This window comes from Cephus cinctus, unplaced genomic scaffold (assembly GCF_000341935.2).
Source record: "Cephus cinctus unplaced genomic scaffold, Ccin1 Ccin1_scaffold0168, whole genome shotgun sequence".
In the NCBI taxonomy this organism is placed as follows: domain Eukaryota; kingdom Metazoa; phylum Arthropoda; class Insecta; order Hymenoptera; family Cephidae; genus Cephus; species Cephus cinctus.
The window spans coordinates 1,835,724-1,852,862 of NW_014332892.1; the positions used below are offsets into that span (position 1 = coordinate 1,835,724).

General features: G+C 38.4%; 4 protein-coding genes and 1 long non-coding RNA gene across 9 annotated transcripts; 2 read left to right on the forward strand and 3 right to left on the reverse strand.

The window, feature by feature from the left end:
- Positions 1-1,111: 1,111 nt before the first annotated feature.
- Positions 1,112-4,674, reverse strand: LOC107263864 (15-hydroxyprostaglandin dehydrogenase [NAD(+)]). 2 transcript variants are annotated; one of them, XM_025081227.1, is made up of 7 exons: positions 4,427-4,674; positions 3,762-3,861; positions 3,565-3,691; positions 1,910-2,016; positions 1,655-1,828; positions 1,429-1,577; positions 1,112-1,348 (listed from the first exon to the last, which is right to left on the reverse strand). In XM_025081227.1, the coding sequence occupies exons 2-7, from the start codon at positions 3,852-3,854 to the stop codon at positions 1,201-1,203; spliced, it is 798 nt and encodes a 265-aa protein (XP_024936995.1). In that variant the 5' UTR covers positions 3,855-3,861; positions 4,427-4,674; the 3' UTR covers positions 1,112-1,200. The 2 variants fall into 2 exon arrangements, with proteins under 2 accessions (XP_024936995.1, XP_024936996.1); XM_025081228.1 differs by lacking the exon at positions 1,112-1,348 and having other exon boundaries at positions 1,476-1,590; positions 4,427-4,556.
- Positions 1,531-6,542, forward strand: LOC112493813. Of its 2 annotated transcripts, none has more exons than XR_003058597.1 (4): positions 1,531-1,597; positions 5,476-5,602; positions 5,710-6,330; positions 6,418-6,542. It is a non-coding gene; the product is annotated as an uncharacterized LOC112493813 (long non-coding RNA). The 2 variants fall into 2 exon arrangements; XR_003058596.1 differs by lacking the exon at positions 1,531-1,597 and adding an exon at positions 3,599-3,669.
- LOC107264181 (alcohol dehydrogenase 1) lies at positions 5,292-7,534 on the reverse strand. Its single transcript, XM_025081225.1, has 8 exons — positions 7,152-7,534; positions 6,962-7,076; positions 6,612-6,738; positions 6,407-6,528; positions 6,137-6,313; positions 5,908-6,053; positions 5,663-5,828; positions 5,292-5,552 (listed from the first exon to the last, which is right to left on the reverse strand). The coding sequence occupies exons 1-8, from the start codon at positions 7,349-7,351 to the stop codon at positions 5,445-5,447; spliced, it is 1,161 nt and encodes a 386-aa protein (XP_024936993.1). The 5' UTR covers positions 7,352-7,534; the 3' UTR covers positions 5,292-5,444.
- A 1,133-nt stretch (positions 7,535-8,667) lies between these two features.
- On the reverse strand, positions 8,668-11,162 carry LOC107264321 (15-hydroxyprostaglandin dehydrogenase [NAD(+)]). 2 transcript variants are annotated; one of them, XM_025081321.1, is made up of 7 exons: positions 10,596-11,162; positions 10,010-10,130; positions 9,687-9,810; positions 9,514-9,620; positions 9,265-9,438; positions 9,026-9,180; positions 8,668-8,936 (listed from the first exon to the last, which is right to left on the reverse strand). In XM_025081321.1, exons 2-7 carry the CDS (start codon positions 10,100-10,102, stop codon positions 8,822-8,824), a joined length of 768 nt encoding a protein of 255 aa, XP_024937089.1. In that variant the 5' UTR covers positions 10,103-10,130; positions 10,596-11,162; the 3' UTR covers positions 8,668-8,821. The 2 variants fall into 2 exon arrangements, with proteins under 2 accessions (XP_024937089.1, XP_024937090.1); XM_025081322.1 differs by having other exon boundaries at positions 10,475-10,610.
- Positions 11,163-11,177: 15 nt separating this feature from the next.
- On the forward strand, positions 11,178-15,728 carry LOC107264322 (kelch-like protein 10). 2 transcript variants are annotated; one of them, XM_025081307.1, is made up of 9 exons: positions 11,178-11,720; positions 11,807-12,144; positions 12,222-12,553; positions 12,627-12,805; positions 12,875-13,086; positions 13,162-13,497; positions 13,577-13,699; positions 13,764-13,943; positions 14,006-15,728. In XM_025081307.1, exons 1-9 carry the CDS (start codon positions 11,545-11,547, stop codon positions 14,194-14,196), a joined length of 2,067 nt encoding a protein of 688 aa, XP_024937075.1. In that variant the 5' UTR covers positions 11,178-11,544; the 3' UTR covers positions 14,197-15,728. The 2 variants fall into 2 exon arrangements, with proteins under 2 accessions (XP_024937075.1, XP_015587950.1); XM_015732464.2 differs by having other exon boundaries at positions 11,545-11,720; positions 13,776-13,943.
- Positions 15,729-17,139: the final 1,411 nt, after the last annotated feature.

A 17,139-nucleotide genomic window follows, 5' to 3' on the forward strand; every position in this document is an offset into this window, starting at 1 on the left:
TACTTGGCCTCAATAATCTGATATCAATACTTTTTATTAGAGGAATACACAGCACTCCTGTACTTGGCGTATTTTTTTACACGTAAGTGTTCTTTTGGGGGATATCACAAGTTTTTGTTGTTCAACGGGACATAGAAGCTCTAAGCACTGAAATCTATATTTTCACAGATATAAAATGTAAATTATGATGTCGCTGATCACAAAAATATATTGCGTTGTCGAAAATGTTTAATGGCATATAAATTTAATTTGTAAGGCCATTTTTTTTTAGAAATGCATAAAGTCATATATAAGTTTTTAAAGAAAATGTAATCTTCAATGCATATAAGCGTCGTTAATGGTGTCCAGCTTGTTGAAGCCGTGTGATAAACGTAAGAGAGGAGAGTGTGCTAGATTATTGACGTAAATCAGACCGTGCGAACAACAGAGAGGATACTAAAGTTTGAGCAAAGCGCCAAAGCGTCGCTCGTTGCACACTTTTCTGAACTTGTACGTCCGAAACCTAGATACATAGATACAGGAAACTACGGAGATGAACACCTGGACATCCTGTATCTCTGAAAACTGTCGGGATGGGAACTGAAAACTGTCTGAAAACCCGCGGGGATTGGTTGGACCGCTTGGGCCCTCTCAAGACTACGTGCTTTTACGGGGCTTTTACGGGGTTCTCTTAGCACGGTGCTGGCGGGCCTTTCAGGGCCTTCGCTGCTGGATGGCAGGGGGCTGTCCTCGCCGGCGCGCTGGTGCGTCGTCTGCGCGTCGGGCAACATGGCGGCCTCCATGGCCTGTCAAATCTTCTATCGGGTACGTCCGCGAACGTGGAGGGAGAGGGATCGACCGCTGTCACACGGGCCTCTTTACTACCCGTGTGACGGGACTGCACCGGGGCTGCATACACGTGGTCGGGCTGGCGGGCTGCCAGGCTTCATTCTTCATGTGGTCTCGATCAGCTGGTCTCTCTCTATCTCCTTCCATAGTAATGGCTGTTGGTCCTCTTAGATGGTCCTCGATGTCTCCGAGCCAGTGCCAGAGGGAAATGGTGACGGAGAGGGAAAGAGTCTTACGCTAATAAAAATACTCCTAGAATACTAAAATAAGTAATAAGCAATACTACACGCAATAGTTAATGCTCCAGGCGAGTGGTGCTCTCGAGCAAATTATAATTGAATAAAAAAAAATATACAAATTGATGCCTCGATTTCACTTTTTTTTTTCAATTGGTACAGTAAGTGTATGATAATCCGGGAGATTGATTGCATATGGCAGTTTACCATTTTCGACTACCCAAAAAGCGCCATTTTCTCCAAAATTGAGTAATTCAATAAATGCATCTGATACGTGTTGAACGCTACAAGTCAAAAAGTATCATGCAATTAGCAAGAGAGAATAAATCAATTATCATTTTATGATCTATGCAATAATACTCACGATTGATGCTCTAACTGTAAAAGCGTTTCGTAAGCAATATATTTATCCACAAAATCAAGATAAATATCTTTCGCTTCAGTTACCAGTGGAGTTACGGTGGCGCCTGGACATAACGTCAGTATCCGCACTCCCGTCGTGTCGAATTTACCCTGGTCGGTAATACTGAATGGTAAATACAATTCATACGATTTTTATAACAGAATTGAGTGTCTCTTTTTTCTAATACCTTCAACGCCTGAGAGAATCCTATAACAGCGTGTTTCGTAGCTACGTATATCGGCATTTCTGGAAACCCAACTAGACCAGCTACGGAAGAAATGTTAACAATTGTACCGCCTGCGCCACCTTTATGCTTTCCCATATGATCTAAAGCCAGTAAAGTACTGCGAATTAGGCCGAGCTAAATTTAAAAGGACGTAGAAAATTAGTACGCTCAACGGCCGCATGTTGCGCCCTCGGAGTATCGTGAGGTTATAATTACCAAGTTAAGATTGACCATCGTTTCGTAACGAATGTCATTCATTATGCCGGCGTTGTTAACTAATATGTCCAGTTGTTTAAAATCGTTGATCACTTCTTTGAATGTATCTGAAAAGACAATTTTGCAAGCTGTGTTATTTTAACTCACTATGGCCCGTTTTCTTCGACGTGGTTCAATGCGTAAACTCCGTTTAACTGTGCTGTTACGCAATCGGACACTTGTATTTTGAAGATAAACGGAGTTTATGCATTGAACCACGTTGAAGAAAACGGGCGGACGTCATATGAAGCTTGGTTGTAGTTTGGAGAAGCTGTTATCGGTCCGATTTATATACGTCTCGTCTCGTTTTAATCTTAGAGATCATACATAATAGTCTGTCATGTTTAAATAAGTGGACAGAAGATTTAAAAATAAATTTGACAGTCAAAATGTTAAGGAATACATCTCAAAACGTCGCTCAAAGGGTTATACCTCTTGATCAAGATATCTTGAGAACCACTGAACCAATCGTTCCAAAATTTTAACTGCTTTTTCTCAACATACTGTACTAGTACTCACTGATTCAATTTTTTTTTCCCCGATCAATATTGTAGATTTTATAATCGAAGAAATATGATTTTTTTTCCCTAAAAATCGAAACTCCTTTTTCTGAAAACCATAATTTCCGGATAACTTAAGATTTAACTTATTCCTACGATTAAGTACTGCAATAACTTATAAAGTGACTAAAACTTTTTTATTTCAAATAATTCAATTTGGAGATGTCTTGATCACCACAAGAATGCCTTTTTCAGTGATCCTTTCGGAGATCGGCTGTAACTAGTGTAAAAATTAATATTTTTCTATAATTATATATAATAATTAATACGTTCGGCTCCCTGCGTGATTTGGTTGACTTTCTAGCAGGGCCAAAATCCGACTGTCGGAGGGCCGAAACGTAAACAGAGATAAGCGGGAATAGCAACGATGTAACCCGAGTAGGCCCTGGCGTTATCGGTGACCTAATGCTACAGAGCCTTCGATTCATTATAAACAATAAACTTTTGAGTTCCTATATGGGGAAAGCGTTAAGGTTTTCAGAAAACTGCTAAACTCCAAGAAGCCAGGAAAAATGTAACTAAAACCACGACCTATTGTTCCAATTGTCCAAAATCACCTTAAATGTGTTTAGAATGTTTCGACGAACACCATGCGACATAGTATAATGTAATATGTTATCGGAAGTACAAATTAGTAAAAAGTTTATATTTTTAGTATTTTCATGTTGTATATCCTATACTTATATTTCAATGCTCATTCCATTACATTCCGTTTGAAAAACCAACTGAAAATCCTATTAACTTGAATAAGAGGAGCGTCACCCATATTTGGGTGACCTGACCCCCACGGAATCATACCCGTCACCCAGATCTGGGTGATGAGGCGTCGAACGTGTTAATAAGCTATACAAAATTATGATTATATCTTCGATATATGTATGCTGATTCAAATTCAAAAGGTTTCATTTACATATATATCTATATGTGTGTTCATAAAAAAATCATAAAAATGTTTTTTTTTTTTTGGTCCCGTAACTAGGTATAACTAGTTAACTATGGATATCTATGTAAGAAGTATCAGTGTAACGATTACATTATATAATAGTGACTGTTTACCTTCAAGCTGTTGGGCATTTGTTACGTCACAAATGTAAAACACAGCAGAGCCTTTTCCGAACTCCTTTTCTAGTTCCGCTGCGGAGTTTTGACCGTTTGAAGTTGGTAAGTCAAGAATAGCGACTTTCTGAGGTACGAAAAGAAATCTGTTAGTATTCGTTGCTCGTCCTGTTATATGAAAACAAAAAATGTCTTGCCTTTGCATCATTTTTCAGTAAGTCATGTGCATACTGCAGGCCGATTCCACTGGCTGCACCCGTGACAATAGCTGTTTTTCCTTTAATTTCCATCGCGAAGCTGTCAATTTCCAAAATAAAAAATATATAAAAATTTACTGTCTCGTAATCATCCTATTATAATAATAATCGTGAGTATCATACGACTACATTTAGACTGTATTATCTAAAATTAAATCTGCGTCAATGATCGACTGATCAGTTATACAATTTTAGACAAATACTTTCTGAGGGAATACTGCATCGCTTCTATAAATCGAACTGACAGATAGAAATGAATAATATTGATTAATTACAGAAACCTGTCTACATTGACGTAAATCAGTGTCTTGAATCTTTTTTTTTATCAAATTCTTGAAAAAACTCGCGAAAAATATTTCTAATTCAACCCTTAAATTCTACACCTCGGTCACGCACCTGTAACTTCCTCGACACTGGCTGGCGCGAATTCTAACCGATTTAAGAGTTAAATCCAACTATGATTCTGCTAAATATCACTGAAAGCGCTGATCGAAATATTCCTCTGATTAATTGTTAGTCTTTAATTTTCAAAATTCTAACGATCTGGTCAGTTATATAAAATTGACGGGTTTCTGCTAGAATACAAAAATTTTCCTGGTACTTACCTTCTCCTTAGTTGAATTCAAGCGCTCCTTTTTTGAATGCGTGAGAAAATATTGTTAACCCCTTAACCTACGATTTATGTTCGAGAATTTTTCGGCCGGAAACGTAGACTGGTTCGCGAAGCCTTCGAACTATTCGAACGACTTGTGTAATATGCCGATCGAGCTATTCGTAAACATTTATACATCGTAGGACGGTCGCGGTCTGTAAATAGTACAGACATGGCTCGTTATGCATTCCTATTATCTCTTCTTATCGTGATTAGGTTCAAGTTATTCTTGGTCACATTTCCACATCGAAATTTACTTCCATAAATTTGTTTTAAATCAACCAGAACCCTTCAAATTATATCACACCATTGCAGATTATTAATTTTGTATTACTGAGTTTTGTATAAATAAACATTTTGTAGTACATGCATCTAACCCAACCAGTGCATCAGTCTGTACCTACTTATCAAATATTCCACAAATATTTATAATTTTAGGAGCGTGGCCCTACTAATGTTTATATTTGGCCCGATCATCGTACTACGTGCTATGCCCGTAGTTGTAGGTTAAGGGATTAATTCGTAAAATTGTACGTTATATACATATAATGCTATTTCCCAATGGTGTCGTGGTGAAATGTGGAGGCTATCAGTAGATGCACTAGTACGAATAGAAATTCGTATTCTTCGACTTCAATGTACACCGCAAATTATTATTATCGAGTGACTCTAATTACGCATGCATCAATTTTAAACGCAGTTTTGAGATTTATTACCGACAGTTTACTGATATTACCTTAACCCCTGGGTAGAGCTTGAGGCTTTTAAAATCATTTGAATTGTGGCATTTGTATCAGATATAAGAATAGAAATTTACTGTTACAAAACTTTTATTGATCTTCGTGAAGATTATACGTGTTTGTAATTGTAACACAGTTATTAATGAGTAAAGGATCTCAATAATAATATCGCCCATTAATTTAAACGTCCACTCCCCAAATAACACAATTGGGTCGTCTGGAAATACGATATCATTTTTTTACTTCCTTCTTCAATTTACAGTCTAAATTTGGATTTCGTGGTGGACATTTATCCTCGACGATCTTGGCGCAATGATTCTCAGTGGCTACAGGACAAGTCTGATGGTCAAAAGCAAAAAGGAAAATCAGTTTCAAAATGGAACCAGTCGGTAACTTTTTTTCACGTATATCATTATATTTGAAAAAAAAAAAAGAAAAACGTATCCTACTACTGTGTCATAGATTTTTGTATCTATCCTTTGATTCTTCTCCTCAGGGAAATGCAACAGAACAGGTTGTTCTCGTAAACACGGTTCTGGCTCCACTAACCACGTGCTGCCATTACTTGCCCAGGCCATTGCATGAGTCAAGGCAATGCCCACTCTGGATTTATCGCTTGAAAAATAAAATTGAACGTTTACTCGTCTACTGTATCTTTAACAAATAATATCAACTGGCATTGCTATTCACATACTCGGACGGATAACAGAGTTCTTTATTTATTTCTAAATTTTTGAATTCCTCTGGAGGGAATTCGGGCAATCCTATATTTGCGAAGCTCTTATTCGACATGCATAATGTCACTAATCTCACTCCAGTTTTCTTTACAGGATATTCCTTCTGCAATATAAAACACACATGGTAACATCTTTCAATTAAATTTTCTGTTCGTTAAAAAAAAGAAGACAATTCTCATGAATAACTGCGAGAGAACGCATCGTTTCCACGACGGGTTCGTGGCCACAATATACAGGTTCAGGAGCCTCTGGGAATCCGACCAGACCCAAAATACTTGCACAGCTGACGATAATACCACCTCGACCACCGTTTTCTTTTCCAATGTGTTTTACGCCCGTGTGAACCACTGTCATGGTATTATTCTATAAACAGGACACAGGTAAGGATACCAATATTTATCGCATTGTTTTATAAGTTTAAAAACATTTTAATGAATAACAGATTATTCAACTTACCCAATTATTAGTTGCTGAGTTATCACACGATATTTGAGGATGCGACTTGACTGGTATCGTATCAAAATCGCTCAAGAGGATATCAACGGCTTTGTATTTACATAATGTGTCGCAGAAGATACCTGAATGAAAAACCATAACTTTCAAGTTAATCTTGATCTTCTTAGATTAAAAATCATATAAAAATTAACATTTGTTATTTTACCATCGACCTGACACTCGTTGGTGGCATCGCACTTTTTAAAAATTGCTCGTTCCCTACCGTACGCCATGCAAAGTTTATCAGCAGCTAGTTTACCTCTTCGTACATCATTATCGCCTATTATCGTTGCCTGTATAACCAAATGCATAAGTATCACAACGTGTAAGCTCTTGACATATTTCGTGTGATTTATTTATCTTTGGTTGCAGTTGTGTCCCAACTGTTATCGTAAAATGTATATGTCTTTTTTATATATTATTCTGCATTTGTCAGGTAACTTCAGAGATACATGCTATTGTCTCGCTATTTTAGATGTGAATATTTCAGCTCTCGCAATCCTTAATCTCACTTACGCGTGCGCCTTTCGATAACAGTTGATCTGCTGCTGCGTATCCTGCACCGGACGAACCACCCAGAATTATTGCGACTGTACATTCAGCTTCCAAAATAGGATCGAGTGTATCGGCACTGAATATATTTTGAATTTTTTACAAAATATGAGATTTAATAATTATTTTATTAAGGATCTGCCAAGACACTTACCAGTTTTTCGGTGTGACCATTGTTACTTCTTTTTTGTTATCATTATTTTCTCCTTTTTGCCAAAACCAACTTTTCCTCGATTTCTTCCTATCTTTGAATAAGACATGACATTTACTGAAGTTACGATCGAACCTCGGATTACTTTTTGATAGGTTAATCGAATTCAAGACTTTTGAACGCAGAAGTGAATTAATAATCATTTCTGGTTAATTTATCCTCTGGTGTAGAAATTAGTGTAGATTTCATAGAACAGTTTAGCCTGCGTGGGACTGGTATAATTTTGTAAGGATTTGTAAAGGAGGCTTTCTTGAGTAAACTTCCAAATAATGATTTGACAGTTTTCTACATTCGTTCTTTTAGTGATCTCTTCTGTTTGAGCTCCGTGAGACCAGAGACCATATATATATATGTTGTATGGTGAGACGTATGGATTTATACCGAGTGGTGCTCTAAAGCGTGTGTACTTTGGTGTGGACGCGCCACCTGGACGGAAGAGCCTCGAACCCTTCCCACGTTTGTGATCAGTCAAACGTATACCCTAAGCGAACCCCCAAACGTGGGTAATAAAGGAAATATAAGTTTCTTGGGCAGTGGGCACCTGGGTCCTCGCAGCCACGAGGTGCCAGATTTGCGGCCGGATATTGTTATTTTTGTTCATTAATCAGGCTACGAACATATTGAACAAAAAAATAATTGGAGAAATATATATACGCCAGTAATGCAGAAACTTTCACTCGTCAGGTGGCGCTTCGACGCAGAAATAAAACTTGGACCATGAAAATCGGCTCATAGGCAATCTCCCTATTCATCTCTGTAATTGTAAGATTCAATCGACCATTTTTCACGTGTACCTAACATTAGGCAAGGATAAAAAAATAATAGAGATTATTTTCTTAAAAAGCTATGCATTTTATTGGCAAAAGGCTTACAAGGTACATTTTACAAGCAAATCGTAAGATGATTCAAAGATTTGAACTACCTATTGATTAATTTCAATGAAGAACAAAATTATCTCCATTAACAATGATTCATGAGAAATCCACAGGAATCCTCAGAACCTCGGATAAAAACGCTCGATTTAATCGAAACGTAATACCATGATAAAAAATAATTACGTGGCAAAAATAGTACGAACGAAATATCAATGTTGCGTAGCTAATACACTTGTGGCGTGATGATAAGATGAAGTAGATAAAAAAATACCGTAGGTGCATTAAAAATCTGAGGCACGAATACGCGATTAGTCCTCATCCTTTAGTCTAATGAAATTCTACGAATTTTTGATCTTAAGAAAAACTCTTGTATAAAAAGTACGAGTATGACTATTTCGTGTGAAGTCGTCGCTGGCTTTGATTGTCAGTGCCAAAACATTTGACCACTGACGCTTTATTTTACTGTAGATATCTTTGTTTATTTTCCAGTATGATGATACGTAACGAACATTGTACTGCGTTCTTTTTTTTTCCTCGTCAAAATTATGGCGTTCCCTCTCCAGGGATAAGAAAAATAAAAAGTACACGATTAATCTTCATTCTCATTGCGGTCGACGAAAGGGTTAGTGCGCTTCTAGCTCTTTCGCTTTTTTTTTTTATGTATCTTACGTAATATATTATATTGGTACGGCATAGTGGTTGATGATGATCGTGGAAAATATACTGCCACTGTTTTTCTTAGTGTTTTTGAAAAATTATCTCACGCGCTGGCTGACCGTTTTCTACTAGCCAAACAGACCCACTCTTTCCGATGGACAAAATGTGAATGAGTGCCTTTGCCACGTGTTCGGCTCTGGAAGAAAAAAGTATCGATTATAATAAATATATGCCTGAAAGCGTTGTATTCGTTATTAGTGAATTTTTGGAAATCCCTTGACTCACTTCTGGGGAATTGAGGAAGCGGTATCGCGACGCCAGGCGTCCTCGTGTCGTGCGGATAGCAGTTGCTTCCCTAAATTTTGTACCATGTTGCTATCCGTTGCGTTTGGACAGATGGCCAGAACTTTCACCCCCGTGAGATCCACATGGTATTGGTCCTTTGGGTAATTAGTGGAATGACAGTTTGATTAATGCGACAGTTATTTTAAAGCTGAAATATGACGATTTTTTATACGATTTACCCCAAATGCTCTGGTTAGTCCTACTATTGCTGTTTTTGTTGCTGAATATATGGGCACGCTTACGTAAGGGTTGATGCTCACATTGCTACCCGTATTCACTACGATTCCACCGCGGCCACCTCTGTCAGTTCCCAAAAATCGTTGTGCCAAAAGAGTACCGCGAATCACTCCGTTCTGTATTGAAAAAAAGTAATTAATTATAAGGCGGTAATTGCACTGATCAATATTTTTGAAATTTGGTTGACTAACCAAATTAATGTCGACCTCCAGTTCCCAAAATTGATCGTTCATTATACCGGCATTATTAATGACGATATCGATATGTCCAAACGCAGCGATTGTTGTCTCGAATGATTCTAAAGTAGGTAAAAAATTATTGATACACTATATTTTAGATTAAGCTTAAAAAGAATGAGATTTACCCTCAAATTGAAGGTAATCGGTGACGTCACATTGACAGAAAATAACACGATCCTTTCCGTGACGAACTACAAGACTTTCCAGAAGTTTTTCTCCTTTCTCGGTATTGATGTCGCACAGAGAAACCTGCAGGACAATTTCAAAGATGAATATTTCGCTCAGGGTTAGTCAGGTCGGCTAAAAATAACCAATTCTATTCTCGTCGTAAGCCCATGAAAAGCGGCTGCTTTCTTTCTATGGGGTGACTCAAAAATTTCGTTGAAACGTATCAAAAAGATGGTAAGATGATTTGTTAGTGTTTTATAAGATTTAGTACAAAAATTACCTTTGCTCCTTGATAAAGTAATTCCTCCACGTATGCTCGACCGATACCGGAAGCTGCCCCGGTAACAAGGGCCACGCGCCCTTTTACTTCCATTCTCACTTCGTATCCCTGAACTTCCGTTCTGTAAGGAAGTAAAACTACAGGTAGAAACAAAGCACAAAACACCACGCTTCGGTAAACGTCAAAGGGAGTACAGTACAAAAAAACCATCCATCATGTCCCCATCAATGCATTAGGACCATGAAATAAAATAGAAAAAATCGTCCAGTTTCTCTTGCTTTTATATTACATTTAAAAAAGTAAAAAACCTCCCTCGTAAAAACAACGAAATTACAGATAAAATATTTTGCGCAAGAAACGTATTTTTAAACAATCATCACTCAAAACAGTCACTCTTTGTACCACTAAATCTTTTCTTGGATATAATTTTAGTGTCACTTCCTTCTTAATTATTTTTTTTCTCACCTTGTCACTTTCGTTGTGTCAGACAGTTACTTTGCATTTTTAATGTAAGAATCCCAGACACCCCAATCAAAAAAACCAATCGGTATTTATTTTGAAGTTTAGTAATTATGTTTTCAAGTACCTTGTGTTTCTTCTTGGTTTTTTTTTTATATATGTTTTAAAATTAGAATCTCAGTATTCTCTTCTAATGTCGTCTGTCAAGCTGCACGGTTATGTGGTAAGGTGTGGTTGGTAGTCACGGGCGTACTAGGAACCCGTCGGTGTGACTGGCTCTTGCATACACCCTATATACCTAAATATTGATTGGCGGAGTTGCGTGCAACGTGCCGCCGCGATGCGTGAACGATGCTGGTCGAGTGCGTAATGCACGACAGCGACAGAAACCATAGAGACTGTGGATCACTCGAAGAAAGATTCCGGCGCACTGCTGGAACACTGGTAGATGGTCTTGTTTGACTGACGATGAAGATTTTTATGAAGAAAAGGAAGGGATGAAATTTGGAGAGCTTCCAGGTGATGCTTCTCGACCTCGACCTCAAGTTTTCCCTTGGCCAGGAGACCTTCCACTGGAAGTGAAAGGTGACCGCAGGCAGAAGAGCGTCGACTCGACGACCCCGCCCACGACTCTTATGAATTCAGGGTGGTTTGCTCTACCGCCCCATACTTCACTTCGAGAAGAGAAAAAAAACTGGAATATGAAAAAAAATGTATTACCGTTTTATGACTATGATATTTTATCATAGAATTTATCGATTCTTTGATCATTGCTTTTGACTATTGATACTGAATATTTTTAAATCGATTAGATTGTTATATCGTGGCTAAGAAATTGTACTTGCAAAATCGTAATTCAATAAAAATACTGGGTAGCAGTTCGATCGTCCGTCTTTTCGAGTTTCGTCTGTCATGGCCACGAATTGTAGGAATAATCACGGTGACCACCAGGGAGTTTTTGGAAAAAAAATATAAGAGGGTTCGAGACTTCCCAGTGGTCCCTGAGGTTATAGTGAAATAGTTTCCAAAGGTCATAGCAGGGCTGCCACCACGACTCGGGGTTGATTTCTCGAGTTATGGAGGGCAGGATGAAGCTGAGGAAATTGTCGCGCAGTCGAATGTCACGAGCGCCGATTTCTAGTAGTAAATCGAGGCAATGCAAAAAGAAACAGAATTCAAAAAGCAGGAAGTGCATGTGCCTGCCTTCGAATTACGCCCTGGTAGAATTTCCTGTCGTCTGGTCCGAACTCAGGTTCATTTAAAATAAACTTACCCGATTTTCATTCTTTATATATATTTTTCGTCCTCCAATCGTCAATGGATATTATCAATTGACAGGGCCAATCAGCAATTATGCGACGGCGCCATTAGATGTTCCAGAGATGAAATATTTCCCATTCATCGTGCAATACTCTCTGCCGTGAGTCCCTACTTTAAGGCTATCTTCACGAACACTCTTAAGGGTGGCAAAACGGAATCGAACGAAGTCTCCGTCAATTGCGTACCCGGCGAAATTTTTGCTTTGATACTGGACTATGCCTACACGGGAACCTGCAACGTCACCGCTGAAAATGTCGAGCAACTTTTGCCATTGGCCGATCAATTCGAAGTCCTGGGAGTTGTTCAGCTTTGCTGTCAGTTCTTGCTCCAAGAACTCAGACCAGAAAATTGCTTAGGTAGAATTTCCTTTCTTTTTCAAATTTCACTTACGTAATCATTGCCTAACTTTTTCGTCTTATTGCTATGTCCACAGGAATATTCAAATTTGCACGTCACTACTTCTGTCGAGATCTCGAAGAAAAAGGTCGAAAATATATCCGCCATCACTTTAAACAGATACTACAAGAGAGCGCCGAATTCAAAGATCTTGTGTGCAGCGAATTGGAAGCTATACTCCGCGACGACGAACTTAACGTACGTAACGAGGAGCTTGTCTTCGAAGCCATAAAGTCCTGGGTGGAATATCGAGTCGGGGAGAGAAAGATTCATCTGTCAAAATTACTCGAATGTGTTCGCTTTGGATTGATGAGCTTTAAATACTTCAATAACACAGTGCTCGAGTGGAAAATAGTTAAAGAGGACGAGGTCTGTAAATTCAGTGTATAACCTAAAAATCGGCTACCTAGTGAACTAAAAGGAAAACTTCAATACAAATAAGGAATGTCAACGAGTACTGTTCCCAGCCAACGTGTACCTGAGCGAACAAGATTTGAAGCAGGGTGAAGCAGATTTAAAAAATCCTTTATCAAGACCAAGAATTCCCTACGAGATACTTTTTGCCATTGGCGGATGGAGTGCAGGTTCGCCCACCAGTTTCGTCGAGACTTACGATACGAGGTATCTCTAAGCTAATTAATTTCTTATTAATTAATCACTCTTCCTTTGAACTTTAACATTTCACTTCAGAGCTGACAGATGGTTTCTGTCAGTAAACACAGACATAACCCCAAGAGCATATCATGGTATATGCGCTCTGAATAACCTCATTTACATGATCGGTGGTTTTGATGGAAACGAACACTTTAATACTGTCCGTTGCTTTGATCCGGTTACCAAAGAGTGGCGTGAGAGGGCCTGTATGTATCATGCAAGATGCTACGTCAGCGTCTGCACACATGGTAAGTACCCAACGGAATCACTTACCCAGAAAATCAATTCCCAATTCCTCATTGATTTCCGATCATGCAAACTAGGTGGTAAAATTTACGCCCTGGGTGGATATAACGGCAGAACCAGAATGAGTTCCGGGGAACGATACGAGCCGTTACGTAATCAATGGGAAATGATAGCATCGATGCACAGACAGCGTTCCGACGCCAGCGCCGCGGCGCTGCATGACAAGATATATATCGTGGGTGGATTCAATGGGCAGGAAGTATTAAGCTCCGCTGAAGTCTTCGACGTGGAAACTAATCAATGGAGTTATATACACTCCATGACTTCTCCACGATCAGGAGTCTCTCTTGTTGCTTTTCGTGACAGTCTTTATGCACTTGGTGGATTTAATGGGTTCACAAGGCTTAGTTCGGGTAAAAGAATTTTATAGTTGATTTTATTATGATTTTATTAATTCGTAGATCGAATAATTTTATTTAACTATCTCGTCAGGTGAGCGCTACAATCCTAATCATTCCTCTGATTGGCAAGAGGTCACTGAAATGTTCAGCCCGCGGAGTAACTTTGCTACTGTCATTTTAGACGACATGATTTTTGTCATAGGAGGTTTCAATGGTAAGTTTAAGGTCATTTTTAAGGGCTGGTAAAATCTTTCGGGTATTAGAGATAAAGTCAGTAGGTGTCATCACAGGATCAACTACCATAGCCTATGTGGAATGTTATGACGCTGATAGTAATGAATGGTACGATGCCAGCCCAATGAATCTCAGCAGAAGTGCAATGAGTGCTTGCGTCATCGCGGGTCTTCTCAATGCCCGTGAATATTCATATTTGAGCAAAGCCCGTGATTTGGGTCAAGGTCGGTACAGTTGAGAAAGTCGAATGAAGACGTTAAGAAACAGCGTTTCTGTACAACCACAGGTCAAGCCACTTCTAAAACGCAAGACAAACTGGAAGTTACCATTGGAGAAGACGATAATTTAGTGGAAGACGCTGTTGCTGCACCTGGATATCTTCTGGAAGGACCTATCGATGGAGTAGCCGAAGGTGGTGAACCGCTGCTCCAAGAAAATATGCAGGATGACCTTCTGGACGTACGTCAAGCGGAGTAGCTGACAAGCATGATAGAGGAAAGGAAAAAATGAAAATTTAGTAAAAAAATGAAAATTTAGTAAAAAAAGAAAATTGCGTAAGCGAGCGAAAGATTTTAGCGAGGATTAATTATTTAATTAATTAATTAGTCACAAAGGACAATGGGGTTGAACAGATTGAACAGAGACGTAAGACGCGACTGATAAGAGATCTCGAAATTGTTATTATTTGTAGTACGACGTATTGATTGATTGTTAATCTTTTCTATAGAAAATTTTGGTCCAGTCCTGAGATATATTCTTTTAATTCAGTACCTTTTATACGCGGATATTGTATTTCGTTGCTTTACTCATGTCAGTCTTCTCTTTGTAGACTTTTTGAATTTTCAAAAATTTACAAGCGTCACCAATAACTTGTAAATACAACCAAAAAGGGAAATTCAATCAGTCCCGATTATAACGGGATGACGATTTTAATTTATTTCTTAATTTTCAATTTTAATCATCACCTCGTCTCCAAGTATCACTTAGTTTCACGTAATTCACTTAAAAAATCCCACAATCTATACACTACAGATAAACGAATGGTGCGCGCGAAGGAGACCGAGGAAAATTAATTTTTAATAACAAACCCATGCAACCAAGACCTGGCATTTTTAATCCAACTGAAGATAAATCACTTGACAATAATCTTCTTCTTTATTTATTATCTAGAAAAAATGAAAATTTCGACAAAATGAACTTGTACTCTTTTACCGATAATAATAAGAGTAATAATAATCATGACTTTTATTATTCTATCTCACATATATCTATATATGTGATGATCAATCTCATATCACACACATATATATATGTATATATATATATATATACACACATATATTTTTATATATTATGTATATTGTATACATTGTTACTTCATCATTGGTGTTTTCTTTGTAATGACGAACGTCCTCTCCCCTCATCCTTTTATTTCTTTCTTTAATATTCTCTCCCACGCATCTGCCCCTCTCTCTCGTTTCTTTGTGTCTTGTAATTTACTTAATACAGTGTGTTTTACGAATTCGCAGGTTAGGTACAATCTCGTTGATCGAAATTAATCGGGTACCTTTTATGTAATACATTATGTATCTATATGCATTACAATATGTGCCGCACGAGTGTAACTTCTTGAGTCAATTGCCATGTTGACAATGTGTGTACGTGGTGTGTGTTTTTATGTTTACATGTATATCTATAGAACTTCATTGGAATAATCATTAGCGTAATCGTAAATATAATTACGGGCTAGGAATATCGGCTCGAGAAGAACTCGTTAATCGGCACGGTAATCGCATGCGAATGCGCAGGAGGGATGCGCGTGAGAAGAACACATTCCGAGGCCGTCGGCGACGCTTCCTCTAGGTACCTGATAAAGACGCCCTAGTGGCTTCTCGCGCGAATCGCCTTGGCTCAAACGAGCGAATTTACGACGCTCGCTCGCCACGCCTCGCTCCACTCGCTTTCGATCGGTAAATTTATAGAAAATTGTGCCTTAGATTATAGTTCGTTTAAAAATTTAAAATAGAGACAAGTACAAAGTCAATTCACAATTAGACACGTTAATTATAATAATGTATAATGTAACGATAGTTGAGCAAACAATAGGACAGCAATGAAAAAATTCCTTGGATTTTCGTGTTCCTCGCGAAAAGCAAAAACCGAAAAGGGTCACTCTGGATCGAATTCGTGTTTTTTTTTCTCTTTTTCGTTTTTCTGCTTTCTTACGTTTTGTGCATAAATTCGGCCATGTCATTCGTTCGCGTAAACGATTACACTTTAGAATTAGAGTATTACCGACGGTCGGTTGTTGAATGTTTTTGTTTCCTTCTCTATCGTCTTTTCATGGACGTTCGGAATTACGGATCAGATTAATCGGTAAATCCAATCGAGTATTTATTCGACTCAGTGGATAATAATTCTGCTTTGATAATGTAAACGAGTCGAGTCCACGGCGTAACGAGGATTCGTTCAATGGTCGAAGATGTCAGCCATGATGTCTTGAAGATTCAATGTTCAGAAATCATGGATAATCGAAAGTGACAAAGTGACGTAAACCATGTGTCTGTCGCTGTTATTAAATTTTACTGTTGGTTGTTGTTGCTGCCGCCTTAACACGGGTTACTTATCTTTCCTTTTTAACGGTATTATATTTTACACAAAACCCATCACTATCTGCCGGCAGTTTAATTCGCGGCCAATTTGACATCTTTGCGATATCATTACCTTCTTTATTCTTCTCTCGGACCGTGACGCCTTTTCATTCACAATTGCGAAATAAAATCTCACAAGATTCACTCTTCGGCCAATGTTACCGAACAACGGCGTTTTTAATGGATCAACCGAACGCGCCGTCATTGTTGTTCGCATCGATTATAATTAATATTATTTTATAGATTGTTCTGAGCAATTGAGATCCAGTATTGGAGGGATTTCATACCTGAAATGTTATTCACTTCCTTTCTTTTCCTTTCTCATTTTTCTTTAAATATCCATATCGACTCTTGCTTCTTCCAATTCTTCACACTTTCTCGTCTCTTACTTATCTTCCTCGTCTTCAATTGCATTTTCAACGATTCAAACGTTCCCACCTTTTCTGTATCCTGTCAATTCTAAAGTGGCGCCTCACTTTGGACACTTCACGCACCAATCCTGTTGGCAAGTCCAATCTCTTCTCTTACCATATTTTAATCAATCAATCTTCCTTTCTTTCTTTGACTTCGTCCGTTCCTCATCTTGGGATTGGTCCATCGCACTTTCTCACTTTCTTCATCTTCACCTATCGGTCATCTCTGTCATTTTCTTTCTTTTACTTTCTCGACTTAAATCTTTTGCCTTTTTCTTCGTTTACTCACGCACGCGACACACAGCACTCGCACGGATAGAATTTAGAGACGCACCGATCTCACTACCGCTCTACTA

Bases quoted from the DNA above. Each gene is read 5' to 3' on its own strand.
- LOC107263864 (XM_025081227.1), bottom strand. From the start codon at position 3,854: ATGGAAATTAAAGGAAAAACAGCTATTGTCACGGGTGCAGCCAGTGGA. The intron at 1,829-1,909 runs GTAATTATAACC...TTTTAAATTTAG, and splicing joins CGATGGTCAATCTTAACTTG to CTCGGCCTAATTCGCAGTAC. The intron at 1,349-1,428 runs GTGAGTATTATT...TTTGACTTGTAG, and splicing joins TTACAGTTAGAGCATCAATC to CGTTCAACACGTATCAGATG.
- LOC107264181 (XM_025081225.1), bottom strand. From the start codon at position 7,351: ATGATTATTAATTCACTTCTGCGTTCAAAAGTCTTGAATTCGATTAAC. The intron at 6,529-6,611 runs GTAAAATAACAA...TTTTTCATTCAG, and splicing joins CAACGAGTGTCAGGTCGATG to GTATCTTCTGCGACACATTA. The intron at 6,314-6,406 runs GTAAGTTGAATA...TCCTGTTTATAG, and splicing joins ACTCAGCAACTAATAATTGG to AATAATACCATGACAGTGGT.
- LOC107264321 (XM_025081321.1), bottom strand. From the start codon at position 10,102: ATGGAAGTAAAAGGGCGCGTGGCCCTTGTTACCGGGGCAGCTTCCGGT. The intron at 9,811-10,009 runs GTAATTTTTGTA...ATTGTCCTGCAG, and splicing joins TACTTTATCAAGGAGCAAAG to GTTTCTCTGTGCGACATCAA. The intron at 9,621-9,686 runs GTAAATCTCATT...TACCTACTTTAG, and splicing joins CGATTACCTTCAATTTGAGG to AATCATTCGAGACAACAATC.
- LOC107264322 (XM_025081307.1), top strand. From the start codon at position 11,545: ATGGAGGGCAGGATGAAGCTGAGGAAATTGTCGCGCAGTCGAATGTCA. The intron at 12,806-12,874 runs GTATCTCTAAGC...ATTTCACTTCAG, and splicing joins GTCGAGACTTACGATACGAG to AGCTGACAGATGGTTTCTGT. The intron at 13,087-13,161 runs GTAAGTACCCAA...CATGCAAACTAG, and splicing joins CGTCAGCGTCTGCACACATG to GTGGTAAAATTTACGCCCTG.